Genomic DNA, 16,326 nt, shown 5'->3' on the forward strand with positions numbered 1-16,326 from the left:
GAATCAAGAGAAGTTTAATATTGGAAAATCATAGGAATCAGGAGTCGATTCGCACAGACAACGCCAATGTTCCATTTTGGGACTAGAGTTAATCATAAAATATGAATTCAAAGTTTGTTGCAATGGTTCGAAGTTTCTTATGTGGTGGAGAGGGGGAAGATCTACAATGTTATCACTACAATGTCCAGGTTAGTATGATATTTAATATTTAAAACAAGTGTTTGAATGAGAAAAGATTTGAAAACTTTTGAACTGGAGTGCTTTCCTCTTTAAATATGGTTGATAGTTGCACGCTTGTAGAAAAACCATTATATGATCTGTGCAGTTAGCATGATTGTCAGGTGAAAGATTGTCTACTTTATAGAGAGAAGGAGTTTATCTACTCCATATTCCATACCTCGCTTGCTCCCTCGTCAGACCTTTGTTTTTTGGTGAACGGTCCAAATCAATTGATTTTTTCATCTAAAAAGAGATACCATCTTTATGTAAATAATATTAGTCTTTATTATATAAAATGGTTAAATATGTTTTTGGTCCTTATAAAATTATCAAATTTGACTTTTAGTTCTTATAAAAAAATTATGTTTTAGTCCCTACTAAATTATTTATGCACGTAGTTTTAGTTTCTGTAAAAGGACTAAAACGTTATACAAAAATAATTTTATAAAGACAAAAGTATAATATATTTTTTATAAGAATTAAAAGTCAAATTTAAAATATTTATAAAAAAATATATATTTAATTCTATATAAAAAACATAACAATAAAAAGTAGGGTTAATGAACTTTTTCGTCCCTTTAAATATTGCAGATTTCGTTTTTAGTCCCTCCAAAATTTTCCTTTAAGAAATCGTCCCTTCAAAATTTTTCTTCCGAACTATTGGTCCCTAACGTCAAATTTCGTAGCTAATCAGTGGCTAAAGTCGTAGCTAATCTCTAGCAAATTTGACGTTAGGGACCAATAGTTTAGACGAAAAATTTTGAAGGGACGATTTCTTAAAGAAAAATTTTGAAGGGACTAAAAACGAAATCTGCAATATTTAGAGGGACCAAAAAGTTCATTAACCCTAAAAAGTATCCTTAACCTAACATTGTTGTTAGGATAGTGGTTCCCGGTCCCTCACCCTTTTTCATTCCAAACAACTTTACTTTATTTATTAATTAGTGTCAAATTTTATCCTCACCCTTTTTCATTCCAAGACAACTTTACTTTATTTATTAGTGTCAAATTCAATTATCCTCACCCTTTTTCATTCCAAGACAACTTTATTAATTACTGTCATATCCTATTATCCTCCACTTGCACACCTAACATTGTTAGCAACGAAGAAAGTCTCTCCAAACTGCTTCAACAGAAGATAGACTAGTTAGCACCATGGATGATTCTGTGAGAGTAATCTCCACAAGTACAATTCAAGCACCAAGTGACAATAACATTAATACAAACTCAACTGACTTTCACAAAATCCATTTAACACCATGGGATCTCCAATTCCTCCCACTTGAACCCATTCAAAAAGGCCTTCTTTTCCACCACACCATTGATCCATCCAAATCCCAAATCCAGCATTTGAAACAAACCCTCTCCACCACTCTTTCCTTCTTTCCACCCCTCGCCGGTCGTCTTGTAATCACTCAACACAAAGAAGAACACAACACCACCACCTCATCGTCATGTTACATCGTCTGCAACAACGCTGGCGCGCTCTTCGTCCACGCCACAGCACAAAACACCACTGTTTCTGATATCCTTCAACCAGAAAACTATATTGTACCTCCCATTGTCTACTCTTTTTTCTCTTTCAACGGCGTCAAAAACTACGAATACACTTCCCACCCAATTCTTGCTGTCCAAGTAACCGAGTTACAGGACGGTATCTTCATAGGTTTCACACTCAACCACCTTGCATCAGATGGAAAGTCCTTCTGGCATTTCATCCATTCTTGGTCTCAAATCTCACGAGGAGTTTCCTTAAACAAACTCCCTTTACTTAAACGCTGGTTTCCGAACGACATTCATCAACTTCCCATACGTTTCCCTTTCACAACTGATCAATTCACCCAAACCTCCAAACCAAACAACTTAGGTGAAAGAGTTTTCCATTTCACGAAGGAGAAAATCGCGGAACTGAAATCAAAAGCAAACACAGAAACTGAATCTGAAAATATTACAATCTCTTCACTTCAAGCGGTATTATCTCACGTTTTGCGTTCCGTGGTTCGTTGCGAAAGACTTGATCCACATGAAGATGTTTGTTACGGTTTGCTGATTGGAGTTAGAGCAAAGATGATTCCTCCGCTCGAAGATGAATATTTCGGAAACGCAATTGCGGTGTGTGGTTTTACAATGAAAGCAGGAGAAATTCTTGGTAGTGGGATTGGAAAGGTAGCAGTAGAGATGAACAAGACTATTTCTGTAAATTCTGATGATGAGAAAATAAAAAACAGTTATGATTCTTGGTTGAGAAAACCAAAGTTGTTTACAGGTGGGAGTGATTTGAGTGGTTGTTATTCGTTGACAACGAACAGTTCTCCGAGGTTTGATGTTTATGGTAATGATTTCGGGTGGGGAAAGCCGGTGGCAGTTCGATGCGGGGGTGCGAATAAAAGAAATGGGAAGATTAGTGTGTTTGCTGGGGCGGAAGAAGGCAGTATAGATGTTTTACCATGTCTTTCTTATGAGATATTGGTGGCCATGGGAAATGATACTGAGTTCTTGCATTAATGTGTGTCTATCTTAATTTGAGAGAGTACTGTTGTGTGTGTGTGACATTGTGAAATTAATTTATTATGTGGTTGGTAAGGATATTTTAATAGACTTGTATGGTTTGACAGTTATTTATAGGAACTTAACTATATGATCATAGTATGAGTACTCATTATCTAAAAGTTTTTTTTTCTTTTGTATATACTAGAACGGCATAAAGACTAAGATTGCAGACCCGGTTCTGAACAAGTATGAGTCTATAATCCAATTGAGGCTCCCATAACTTATTATTTAAGTTTAAATAAACAATTTAGCACAAAGCTAACCTTAATGCGGTGACTCCAGCACAAAAATAGAGAGACTAGTTGTCACCTTCCATACTCTAAAGCATCTCGGGGGAGACCGTACCAATTATTTCATGTGTTTACCGACCACATTAGAGATTGTGACCGAAGTAGAACGGTTATTTTGACTTATCAAAACCCATAAGATCTTTAATGGATATGTGAGGTTAAAGTCTCTTAAAATTTTAGACGTTTAGTTCTATGTAGGTCTTGTTATTCTCCTCGACATTTAGAGTCCCAATAAGTGATATAAGAATTTAGGTTAAATTTGGTACATAAACGAAAGTGAGATCGTAGTGTGGATCAAGACTCGTGATGTCGATGACTCACATTTATGAGAGAGATTGTGGATATACATGTGTGAGTGGTTATTGTACTTGTTAAAAGTAAAATAAGGTGACAATTTCTTAGGGTAGATGTGTTGTCTTTGTCACTTGTATGGTTTATCTTAATCCAATATGGATGTCCCCCTTATTAGGGGTGATCAAAACCAAACCAACCCAATAGAAAACCGCAAACCAAACCAAACCAAACCGAAACCGCAAAAAATCGCATTTGGTTCGGATTAGTTTGGGTCATCTTTTAACAAAACCGCATGGTTCGGTTTGGTTTGCGGTTTGTATTTTATAAACCGAACCAAACCGAATCAAACCGCATTATGTTACAATCTAACTTTTACTTAACTCACATCCAACCCAAACTTAAATCTATAATACTTTAACCTTATGATTACGAACAATTTTTTCTTCCTTACACATGATTTTAGTCTCGATCTTCTCAAATCTCTAATAGCATTATCGCGTCTTCTTTGCCACATACATTTTCCCTCTTTTTCTATAATCTCTACTCTCTTATATTCTTTCTTTTTCACCTTCTCATTTTTAGGCAAATGTTCCCTATTTCAGTTTCGTTTTTATCGCACATCTTCTTCTCTAATTTCTCAACTCTTTTGTTTTTTCTTTTTCACCTTCACTAATCTCTCGTATCTTCTATTTTTTTATTTCATTCTAATAATTTTTATATTGGTTTATACTATTATTTTATGTTTATTATTCCACTTTTGTCTAATTTAATTTTTACATATTAAATAGAAAGTTATTATCAAAATATGACGGATTTTGTTGTTATTTAATAGTGTATGAATGTTTAAATACAAAGTTTCGTTATCATCTATATGTATATGAATGGTTCAATAAAATATTTCTAAAAAACCGAACCAACCGCACCGAACCAAACCGCATTAGGTTGGTTTGGTTTGGTTCGGATTTTTTTTAAAAGCCAACCGAACCAAACCAAACCGCACGATTTTTTCTCTTGCGGTTCGGATGATTTTTTTCGTCAAAACCGCCCAAACCGCACCGCGATCACCCCTACCCCTTATTACCAAACAATGGTATCAGACAGTTATTTAACTAAGGGACCGACTTCTTGTATTAAAAGTCTACTTGACAAAACAGTGGTTAGGCAGCATGTCTCGTCGACAAAGTTAAAGTGCAGTCGCGGTATCGTATGCTATCACTTTTTTTTGATGTTTTTGTCAATTTGAATATAGTTGATTTAGTATTTGCGTATTTGTAATTTGCTTTTCACAAGTTAGAACTCTTAAATTTGGATTTTTAGTTGTTTGATTTGAATCAAGTGTAAAACATGATTCGAATTAGAAGGTTTGTGAAAATTGTAAATCGCCTATAGACCATTTGAAATCACAAAATGAACATTATTCGAATCACAACCTCATATGATCAGAATCAAGTGTAAAAATTGATTTGAATCAACTATTTCCATGAAGCTATATTTGGGCTTTGCTCAAACTGATTTGAATCAAAGTTTCTACTTGATCTGAATCATGGCTTCACAAACCCCATTTTTCATCTTTGATTTGAATAGTTGTTTATTTGGTGAAAGCAACAAGAGAGTGAAACATTTAGGTGAAACTCATAGAAATAAAGAGTGATTTTGTCTTCTCTTCTTGGTGTGTCTATACACATCACCATAAATCTTTATCGTCTTCTCTTGAATAGCATCTTGATTATGAATTCATGTGAGATTCATTCTCCTTTTTGTTGCATCTTATTCTTGTGCAATTTGTTGTTGTTTCGAGTGAATTAGAGAGAGTGGGGTTTGAATAATCTTGTTTGATAGTATATGCACATACTCATATATTTGTATTACGTTTTGATCAGAAATAAAGTATGGTTATTCAGTTTATTACATTTTGTATGATAATATTGACTTCGTTAAAGTAAGGAGGATCTGTTGAGAATTGAGATGTATTGATCACCTTCACGTTATTTTCATGTTGCACATTTCATGATTGATCAATGTTATTTAGTTGTGTTTGTATTAGTGATCATTTATGGGTTTAATTATGATTGATATAATGAAAACTGTTTTGGTCATATATATTAATACAATTAAAGGACCATATGAGAATATATTCAATGATTATAATGGAAATATTCGAGCTCATGAAATCTAACATATTTATAAGGATACATATATGATCAGTAGGAGATTGTTAGAATTATTTGGTCATATGTGTAATAAATTCATGTGTTAGGATCATTATTTAATTAGCGAAAATAAAATGATATATTTAACATAATGTTTGTGGTTATGGATCTAATTGTTATGAAAGATACTGTGTAGATATCAAAAGTCTAATTTTTATTTTGTGATGGATAAAAATAGAAATAAGAAAACTTAAATTCCTGAAAAGAGCATGAAAAATAGGGGTGTTCATAGTTGGTTATTTTTAAAAATCATACCATAACCATTTATAAACCATTTAAATGGTTTGGATTTATAACTATAACCATATGTCAATCAAAATCGGTTATAAAATCAATTATAAATTCGGCTATGGTTTTATAACTAGTTTTTATACAATATCCAGTTTTAAATTGATTATCGTTTTAGAAAAACTATCTTCTAATGATTTGGTATAATTTGGTATTCTGAAACCGCTATATCAAACTAATAGTTTTGTTATTCAATTTGGTTCTGCACAAATTGAAACGTTTTAGAAAAACTATCTTAAAACTATCTTCTAATGGTTTGGTATAATTTGGTATTCTGAAACCGTTATATCAAACTAATAATTTTGGTTCAATTCGGTTCTGCACAAATTGAAACAGTTCGGTCCAAATGACTTTTTATTATAGTTTTAATCGACTCGACTCAGGTTTTTTTTTACTAAACTATACCATGAACCGCACTAATTGTATCTAAACCAAATCAACTGGTCAAGCTAATCCTTTGTAAAAAAATTGGCATTATATTTATTGAAGGTGTGACAGGTTGGGTGATATTTTTCTTAATGATTTTGATTTTTCTTTTCCTCAGATTCTCTGTTTTTGGTTTTTTTTTTTTTTTTAATGTTTTTAAAGTTGTGAGTTAATCGTAAGGCACATAAATATTCAATAGATGATTCTAAGTCAAAATAAATCATAAATCACCCTTCTCATGAAAAAGAGATAAAAACATGTTTTTAGCAAACAACCCAAAGAAAAGAAAATATTGAAACAGCCTAAGATCAAAGCAAAACAACAATGCTAACAAAAAGTGATAATAGCTGATAAAGTAATTGCAGCGATTGAAATGTGACTAGTACTTGACAGTCATATGCATTTCACGGGCCTTGATTGAATTGCAAAATCTCATAATTACTTTTAACTAAAACCTTTTAAAAACCTATCAAACACAAACCCAGACACCTGAACACAACTCCAACACTGACAGCGCGACACCGATAATAATTTAAAAAACATATAAATTAAACGTAATCACAAGTGTCAATCGGTGGCCAACACCGACATCTTTTTAGGTGCTACATAGTTAAAAACCCTTTCCACTAAAAAGGTTCAGTATCAATAATATAGGTTAACAATAATGATCTCAATGCAAGGGGGTATACAGCAGACTTGCAAGGGAATGAAGTGTCCCCCTGTATTTTTAATCATGTAAGAGAGTCCCCCTTGCAACCCTCCCTGCAATTCTCTTCTCCTCCAAACTCTTTTTGTCAATCATGTGTGAAAAATCTATCAGTTGCGCTACGCACCGAGAGGAATGTAAATGGACCCAATACTTAAGTTCAACCCTTACCTTTCCTTCAATCCGTTCAGAATGATTCCATTGAGCTGCTTTTGATCCATGAATTTCAATGTTCCTACCAATACCTCAAAACTACTTTCTGTATTTATCTCCCTTCTTCACTCAATTTTAGAACGACTCATACAGATTCTGCATCATACAGACTCGTACAAGTGTTGGTTGAACAGATGTAGATAGAGGGGAAGTAGGAATAGGTGGTTGAGGGTCGGATGAAACTGAGAGTGGATAGGCTAAATTGTTGATTAGTGCTACGTTGATATAGAGAAGAAACAGTAGGGATGGGATTGAAGTTTAAGCTTGAATAGAAGAAAAAAGTTGGGAGGATGAGGTGACGGAGGCGAAAAAGTACATTCTATAGAAACATATCTTCACTAAAAAAAAAAATATTATGAGATGTAAAGGAGGCAATTTAGAGTTAGGAACTTGTAGCCTTTGTGGGTGTTAAATACCTAACAAACAAACACTCAAGACCTGAATTGGCTTTAGTGGTTACAATATGGTCAAAATAGAGGGAAATGTGTAAATGCATTAACAAAGGTAACGAAGTAAGTGAAACTTGTGGAGGTAAGGGAGCACAAACCCATAAGGCTCTACACATCAGTTCAAGTGATGCTTTATAAGCAGTGTGTGAAAAAGGAAATGGTAACCTATGTGATTTACCCAAACAACATGAAGAGCATAAATAATCAGCACTATACCAAAAGGCATGTTACAGCAGATGGTTGATTCTTATTCAGAATAAACCAAACTCATTTCACTTTGAACAACAAAATAAAATCTATACAAAGGTAAAACGCATGATGCTTTTCTATGCTTACAAACAAGTTAGATAAGACTATAAGAGATCTTTTGATAAAGTTGAAATAAAGAAGACAATTACAATTTATACAACGACCCAGAAACATCATTATAAGAACATTTTAGCATTTATTTTTCTACAAGTACTTATTGAAAAACTAATCCAACCTATCAACAGAAACAAATCAAATGTCAACAACATTAACATGAAAATAGTAATGATAATATCATTTTGCATTTCATAGAACTAAATCTGCAACAGCACTAACCAATAAGTGTCGATTATTTCCAGCACAATTCATCAGTTTCAACTTCCAAACCTTTCAATCCAACCTGTTATTGTCAATGCAGCCCGACCCATTCCGGAGGAGGCCAGAAAAACATAGAATAACACGGAAAACAAGACAACGGCGCAATCCTAAACTGACCCAACTGAAAAACACCAACCCCAAGCTCACTCGATCCAGAATCTCTATACACATCATCCCTAAATATCACACAATTCCCATATCCAATCCGCAAATCCATAGCCGAAGCAGAAAAAGCACAATCCTCCCCCAAAAACAAAACCCTATCCTCCAAACTCTTCACCTCCACCCACTTCTTCTCCTTCTCATCAAGCCTAAACACATCAAATTTCACCGCTCTCTCCCTTCCAATCTCATAAAACTCACCATCACCATCACCATTACCATCATCCCTCAAACAATTCATCACAAGACAAGACAAATATTTATCAACTAACAACAATTCACCCTTACTCTCCACCAAGAATTTCTTATCTCCACCAAACACCGGCTCCGCCACCATCTCCACACTCAAATCCGGTCCCACGACAACCGCCCGACCGGTACAATCAACCGCAACAGGCCTCCCTTTGTAAACACATACATCATCATAAGGCGTCAGCATATCAGGAATTATCATCCACTTCTCATCACATTTCTCATCACAATTCTCATCAGAATTCTCATCATGCCGTTCATCACTGCATCGGAATACAGCGAGTTTTCCGGAAATGTGAATAGTGAGAAGAACCGAACAGCGTCCTTTTCCGATCTGCCACGTGTCAGCATCAAATACAACAACCTTCTCCATGTAGAGTGAGGTGTTGTTGAGAGGGAGAGAGGAGGATTGGGAAGGGAAGTTACCGATGACGAATTCGCAACCGAGATCGAGGATAGGGAGGTGGTTGAAATCGATGGAGTTAGGGAAATGGATAGGGAGTTGTTTGTCACGTGAGAGAGGGTGCCAGAGGCGGGTTAGGTCACGTGAGTCGGGGCCGATTTTGATTAACCATGGTTGTGGGGTTTGGTGATTTGGGGGAGGGGAGATGAGGAAGAGGGTACGTTTGGAGAGAGGGAAGGTGGAATCATTGGAATCATCGTTGTTGGAGGGAGATGGGAATTTGGGAGGGAGATTGAGGTGGTGGTGGTGATTTTGGGGGATGGAGGAGCGCCATGAGGAACAGACGGAGCGGAAGCGGAGTTGGTAGAAATGGGAGTTGAGTTTTTGGGAGATGAGGTGGAGGAGGTCTTTTGGGAGTTGAGACCAATCTGCCATGAATGGGGGATGGGGATGATTGTTTTGATACAGGAAGTTGGAAATGGAGAAGATGATGATCAGGGTACGGGAGAGATACTGCTGTTTGTTTCGGTATTTTAATTTAAAGCGTCTTTGGTTCTCCGGTGGAAAAGAATTGATTCAAAATAAATTGTTTTATTAAAATTAATTTTACAAAAATAAATTTTAATCAAAATTCAAGATAAAATTTTAAAATGATTTATGATTGAAAAAAATCTTACAAAAATAAATTTTAATCAAAATTCAAGATAAAATTATCCCAAAAATTATGAATTATATTTTTAAATAATAAAATTAATTATGAAAAGTAAAATGAGTGTGTATTTGTTTCTAGGGTAAAAATACTGAATAATTGATTTTGTAAAATTAATTATGATTCAAAATCGTTAAGTCAACTTAGTCGGTAATTATATATGAACAATAGATGCATAAGTTTGTGTCAAATATTAATAATATTTTTCACTTTTGTCCTCTAATTTTCAATCTCTAGTTTTCAATACTTGATAAGGGATAAAAGTTTTGGTAGGGAGAGAACCATTTTCATAGTATGAGCTAAGTAAATGTAAAAGTATTTTCATTATGAGCTAAGCAATTCGAGTAAGGATTATCTCCATTTCTCAAAAGAAATGGAGGTGTCTATTGTTATAGTTTTAATTAATGTAAATAAAATATATTTACACGCATTTTTAAAGGTTGTGACATTAATTACACATTTATACATTAAAATTATAATAATGGAGAGGATCTTTACTCAAGCAATTCCACAATTAGGTGAAGAGAAATGGAAAAGAATCAATTTGAGAGAAGAGCACAATATATTTAAATAAAAATAAATTATGTGTAAGATAGTGTCTCGTCACATTGTTTTGCGGAGTTCGAAAGAGACAATGAGACTAATGTTCCAGGAACCCAAGAGAGGAAAAAGAGGAAGGAAGACATTACATCTCCACTCATAACCTTAAGCTATTAGTTAAATGTATTTTTTGTTTTATAAATTCAATGTTCAAGTCATTCATAGGTGACATATGACTTAACCACTCACTTAAACTCAATAATCTCTCCCACAAATATGAGTCTCCACATCCTATAACAAGATCCAACACACATTCAATTGTTCCAGGACTTGTGGAGAAGATTGTTGGTTGTAAGTGTGAATGGTTAAGTATTATATTGCCTATGAATGAATTGAACATTAAATTTATATGAGATATAACTCATATACCTAATGCCTTACAGTTTTTGATGGAAATCTAGCATCTCTCCCTTGTGGTCTTGAAGCATGCCTTACAGTTTTGGATGGAAATCTAACATCTCTCCCTTCTGGTCTTGAAGGATTGGATCTCTATTGTTGCTCCTAAATTCCCAAGATTCTCCAACAAAACAAATAGTATAAAAAGTTAAGATTCTCCAACAAAACATATAGTATCAAAGTTATAGCTTGGCTTGGTGTGGGAGAGAGTTTGTTTCTGTGGGATCCATCCTTTTATAGAATGTGGGAATCGTTGGTTGTAGCTGTAAGTTGTTAAATGGTGAATTTATAAAAGAGGAGAGACTCATATATTGTTGGTTGTAAATGTAAGTGGTTAAATGGTTAATTTATAAAAGAGGAGACTCATGTATTGGTTAAATGGTGAATTTATGAAAGAGAAGACGCATGTATATACCATGCTACTTCAAATGTGAAATGTTGGTGCACAAGAATGAAAGATGATAACAAAGAAAATAAACAAAAGAATAACGGCGCAAAAGAATGAGAGAATAAATGTGATGATGTATATTCTACTACTTGTGTTAATAAATGATAGCTACTACAAGGCTATTTATACAAAAGAAAATCTTCCCACATAAGCCCTAATAGAGTAAACTTAGTGAACAAGTCTAAAGGTGCAAACAGTACAATACTAAAAAATACTAAAGTACCCTTTAACTAAACAGCTACGCTATCTTCCGTGTAACACCGGATTCTGCAGTGCACAACGTCTAATGTTCCATTCTGGACTTGGCTTCTCAAGAAATGATACTTAGTCTCAATATGCTTGCTTCTTCCGTGTAACACCGGATTCTTGGCAAGATTAATTGCAGACTTGTTATCAATCATCAGCTTCAGAGGCTTCTTCACTTTAATCTTCAGATCTTCTAATAAATTCAGAAGCCACACAGCTTGACATGCAGCTACAGCGCCTGCAATGTACTCAGCTTCACAAGTTAATAGAGCAACAACAGCTTGCTTCTTGGAACTCCAAGAAATAGGACCTCTCAGAAACATAAACAAATATCCAGAGGTACTCCTTCTATCAACTCTATCTCCACACCAATCAGAGTCGGAGTAACTCAATAACTCTGATTCTTCCTTTCTCCCAAAAGGAAACAATATGCCAAGCTTCAGAGTTCCCTTGATATATCTCAAGATTCTGACAGCAGCTTGATAATGGGACCACTTAGGTTTACTCATGAACCTACTAACCAATCCAACTGCATAGCATATATCAGGCCTGGTATTGCACAAATACCTCAGAGAACCCACCAGCTGTTTGAAGATCGTAGCATCAACATCTTCACCTTCAGAGTCAAAATCCAGTTTCTGATTCGTTTCTGATGGTGTAACAGCAGCTTTGCAATTCTCCAACTTGAACTTCTTCAGCAGTTCTAACTCATACTTCAGCTGATTCAGAATGATACCATCTTCTGAGTACAGAATCTCCATCCCTAGAAAATGTGACATTTTTCCAAGGTCTGTAATCTCAAACTCATTCATCAGCACCTTATTGAACTTCACCAGATCTTCTGGACAACTCTCTGTAAGCAATATGTCATCAACATAAAGACATAACAGAATCATATTGCTTCCAGAATGTTGCACATAAACTCCATATTCCATCTCACACTTTTGAAACCCTTGCTTCTTGAAAAATGAATCAATCTTCAAATTCCAAGCTCCGGGTGCTTGCTTTAATCCATACAGAGCTTTATGTAATTTGTACACCATCCCTTCCTGATTCATTTTCACAAAGCCAGGGGGTTGTGACACGTATACCTCCTCTTGTAATGGACCGTTCAGAAATGCAAACTTTACATCCAGATGCATCAAGGACCAATTCTTATTTGCAGCTAACGCAACCACCAGCCTGATTGTTTCATGTCTGGCTACAGGTGCAAATACCTCAAAGTAATCTAGTCCAGGTTTCTGAAGAAATCCTCTAGCCACTAGCCTTGCTTTGTGCTTACCAACTGATCCATCTGGCTTAAGCTTTACCTTGAAAACCCATCTGATGCTGATGGCTTTCTTCTTCTTTGGAAGTTTTGTCAGCTTCCAAGTCTTGTTTCTTTCTATAGCCTCAAGTTCTTCTTTCATGGCATTCAGCCAGACTTTCTTCTTGAGTGCTTCTTTAATACCCACTGGTTCAGAATCTACTAACATGGCACACTAAATGACATCTCCCTCTGAGTCAACTTCTGTATCTTGCAACATGTCATAATCTGCAAACCTTCTAGGTATAATTCTGACTCTTTGTGGCCTTTGAGCTACTTCAGAGTCACCTACTCCAGAGTCACCACCTCCAGAGTCACCACCTCCAGAGTCATCACCTCCAGAGTCATCCCTTCCAGAATCATGACTACCACCAAACTCTGGATCATCATCAGAGTTTGGATCAGAATCAGATTCACCATTTGACTCATCTTCAGAAGATTCTTCATCTTCTGACTCTAACTCTTCTTCAAAAGTTATCTCTACATCAGAAGTTGGTTGAGACTCTCTCCAATCCCAAACTTCTGATTATTTCACAATGACGTCTCTACTGACTTCAACTTTGTTAGTCTCTGGACAATAGAGCTTGTATGCACTTGTACTGTGGTACCCCACCAATAACATCACTCTGCTCCTTTCATCCAGCTTCTTCCTTCTAGCTTCTGGAACGTGTTTGTAACACACAGAACCAAAAATCTTCAGATGACTAACACTTTGCTTCTCTTTAGTCCACTTCTCTAAAGGAATAATTTCCTTCAGTCTCTTCGTTGGACACCTGTTGAGCACATATGCTGCAGTAGCAACAGCTTCTCCCCAGAGATTGTGAGGAAGCTTCTTCTCTTTTAGCATACTTCTCGTCATATCAAGAAAAGTACGGTTTCTACGTTCAGCCAGACCATTATGTTGAGGAGTATAAGGAGCAGTAACCTCATGCTCAATTCCATTATCATCACAGCACTTCTGGAATTCTGTAGAGTTATACTCACCTCCACCATCGAGAATCTTTATCTTCTGACCACTCTGCTTCTCAGCCTTCACCTTGAACTTCTGGAATTCTGTGAACACCTCAGTCTTAAACTTGATAAGTGTTACCCACGTCATTCTTGTGAACTCATCCACAAAAGACACAAAATACTTATTTCCTCCAAGTGAAGGTTCTGGAAATGGTCCACAAACATCAGAGTGCACTACTCCCAGAGCATGCTTTGCTCTTGGAGCAACTTCTGATACAAATGGCAATCTGGGTTGTTTGCCTTTCATGCATACCTCGCATGACTTCTCAGGCTTCACAATCTTTGGAATGCCATGTACAAGCTTTTTAGAACTTATATGCCCCAGGCTTATGTAGTTCAAGTGCCCCAACCTCTTATGCCACAACTTACTATCACCTTCTGAGCCTTCTGCACTCAGACACTCTGTTTCAGTTGTTTCTACATTCACCTTGAATGTTCTGTTGCTTCCTTGTTCAGATGCATAGTCAACTTCTGATTGGAATCATACAACTTCAAGAGGTTGTTCTTCATAACAACTGAGAAACCTTTTTCAATGAGCTGACCCACACTCACCAGATTGCTTTTGATTTCAGGAATATACCAAACATCTTTGATCAGAACATTCTTCCCATTCTTCACTCTGACTTTGACATTTCCCATTCCTTCTGCATAAAGGTACTTATCATCAGCACATCTGATCTTTGTCTTCCTTTCAGAGTCAAAGTATAACAACCATTGTTTGTTTCCAGTCAAGTGATTTGAACACCTAGTGTCCATATACCACCACTCTGACAAACATCTTCCGTCAGACTCTAAAGCCATCAATAGCACAGATTCATCCTCTGAATCACCTCTAGCTATATTTGCTTCTTCTGATTTCCTTCCTTTGTTTGCCAAACAGTCTCTAACAAAATGGCCAAACTGTTTGCAACAATAACATTGAACTTTCTTCTTCTCCTTTCCCTTCTGATATTTCTTCTCATCAGAAGTTGAGGCTTCCTTCTGGAATCTATCACCACGTCTGTTTTTGGACTCTGACCAAGAATGCTTCTGGTCCTTCTTGACAAAAGAAGCTTTCAGAGCTTGCTCAACTTCCCTTTCAAAAGTTCTTTCAGCCAGACACAACTCTTGTGCTTCTAGAATGCTTTGCAATTCTTCTATTCTCATGGTTTCCAGATCTTTAGAATGTTAAATAGATACAACAATATAATCAAATTGAGGAGTAAGTGACCTCAATATCTTCTCTATGATTACTTGTTCAGAAATGGTTTCTCCACAAGCCTTCATCTCATTAGTGATCAAAATCACTCTAGAGATATACTCAGAGACTTTCTCATTGTTCTTCATGTTGAGATTCTCATATTGCTTTCTCAGGGATTGAAGTTTCACCTTCTTCACTGATACGTCACCACCGTAACACCTAACCAGTATACCTCACGCCTCCTTTGACGTCATAGAATCAGCAATCTTCTCAAACACATTCGCATCCACACACTGATGGATGAAGAACAACGCCTTCTGATCTCTCTTCCTCGTTTCTCTCTGCGTTTCTCTTTGTTCTTCCGTTGCATCCGCTGCAACCGGAACATATCCTTCAGTGACAAGATCTAGAACATCTTGAGCACCAAATAATACACACATTTGAATCATCCATCTATTCCAGTTTTTACCATCAAGAACTGGAAGTTTGGTATTCAAGTTGCTTCCACTCATCTTCAAACTTGTGCAGAAAAACAGATTTCACTCACACTCACACAGTGTTTCCCAAACCCACAAACAACCAAGAGAAAATGTGATTCAACACAACTTTGTTTCCCAAAAACAAAATCAATCACACAGTCACACAAACTCACGTTCACTCGTGTTTCCCTGTGTTTGGAACCGGAGCTCTAGATACCAATTGTTGGTGCACAAGAATGAAAGATGATAACAAAGAGAATAAACAAAAGAATAACGGCGCAAAAGAATGAGAGAATAAATGTGATGATGTATATTCTACTACTTGGGTTAATAAATAATAGCTACTACAAGACTATTTATACAAAAGAAAATCTTGCCACATAAGCCCTAATAGAGTAAACTTAGTGAACAAGTCTAAAGGTACAAACAGTACAATACTAACAAATACTAGAGTACCCTTTAACTAAACAGCTACGCTATCTGGATCCAGAAAGTAGAACTTCTGGTCAACACTATCTTCTGAGTAACCATCAGAAGATCAACCCGCATCAGAACATCTGACATCCCGCATCAGAACATCTGACATCCAGAGCTTCTGATGCTCATCTTCCGAATATTGAATACACTTCAATATGAAAGAGTAAATAACTAAGCAACAAATAAAGGAATGTGTGTGATGAGTAGGGACATATTTTCCTTCTATATGTGTTTTGGACATGTAGATTTTGTGGTTTGGACAATACTAAGACCTCACCCCATATAGCCAAAATAAAAAGCAATGTTAACTTTTATTAAGGTATATTTTCATACTTTTTTCATTGCAAGTTAAGCTCATAAACAGAGTGATCAATAACTATATTAA

General features: G+C 35.9%; 2 protein-coding genes across 2 annotated transcripts; one reads left to right on the plus strand and one right to left on the minus strand.

Annotated features, from left to right (window-relative positions):
• The first annotated feature begins 1,225 nt into the window (after positions 1-1,225).
• LOC131625625 (uncharacterized acetyltransferase At3g50280-like) lies at positions 1,226-2,857 on the plus strand. Its single transcript, XM_058896467.1, has one exon. It carries the CDS (start codon positions 1,375-1,377, stop codon positions 2,722-2,724), a length of 1,350 nt encoding a protein of 449 aa, XP_058752450.1. The 5' UTR covers positions 1,226-1,374; the 3' UTR covers positions 2,725-2,857.
• A 3,562-nt stretch (positions 2,858-6,419) lies between these two features.
• Positions 6,420-9,637, minus strand: LOC131625652 (F-box protein SKIP23-like). The gene has a single exon (XM_058896497.1). The coding sequence runs from the start codon at positions 9,522-9,524 to the stop codon at positions 8,304-8,306; it is 1,221 nt and encodes a 406-aa protein (XP_058752480.1). The 5' UTR covers positions 9,525-9,637; the 3' UTR covers positions 6,420-8,303.
• Positions 9,638-16,326: the final 6,689 nt, after the last annotated feature.

Source organism: Vicia villosa, unplaced genomic scaffold (genome assembly GCF_029867415.1).
Source record: "Vicia villosa cultivar HV-30 ecotype Madison, WI unplaced genomic scaffold, Vvil1.0 ctg.000232F_1_1_3, whole genome shotgun sequence".
NCBI classification, from domain to species: domain Eukaryota; kingdom Viridiplantae; phylum Streptophyta; class Magnoliopsida; order Fabales; family Fabaceae; genus Vicia; species Vicia villosa.

Excerpts from the sequence above, each read along its gene's own strand:
- LOC131625625 (XM_058896467.1), top strand. The coding sequence starts at position 1,375 with ATGGATGATTCTGTGAGAGTAATCTCCACAAGTACAATTCAAGCACCA.
- LOC131625652 (XM_058896497.1), bottom strand. The coding sequence starts at position 9,524 with ATGGCAGATTGGTCTCAACTCCCAAAAGACCTCCTCCACCTCATCTCC.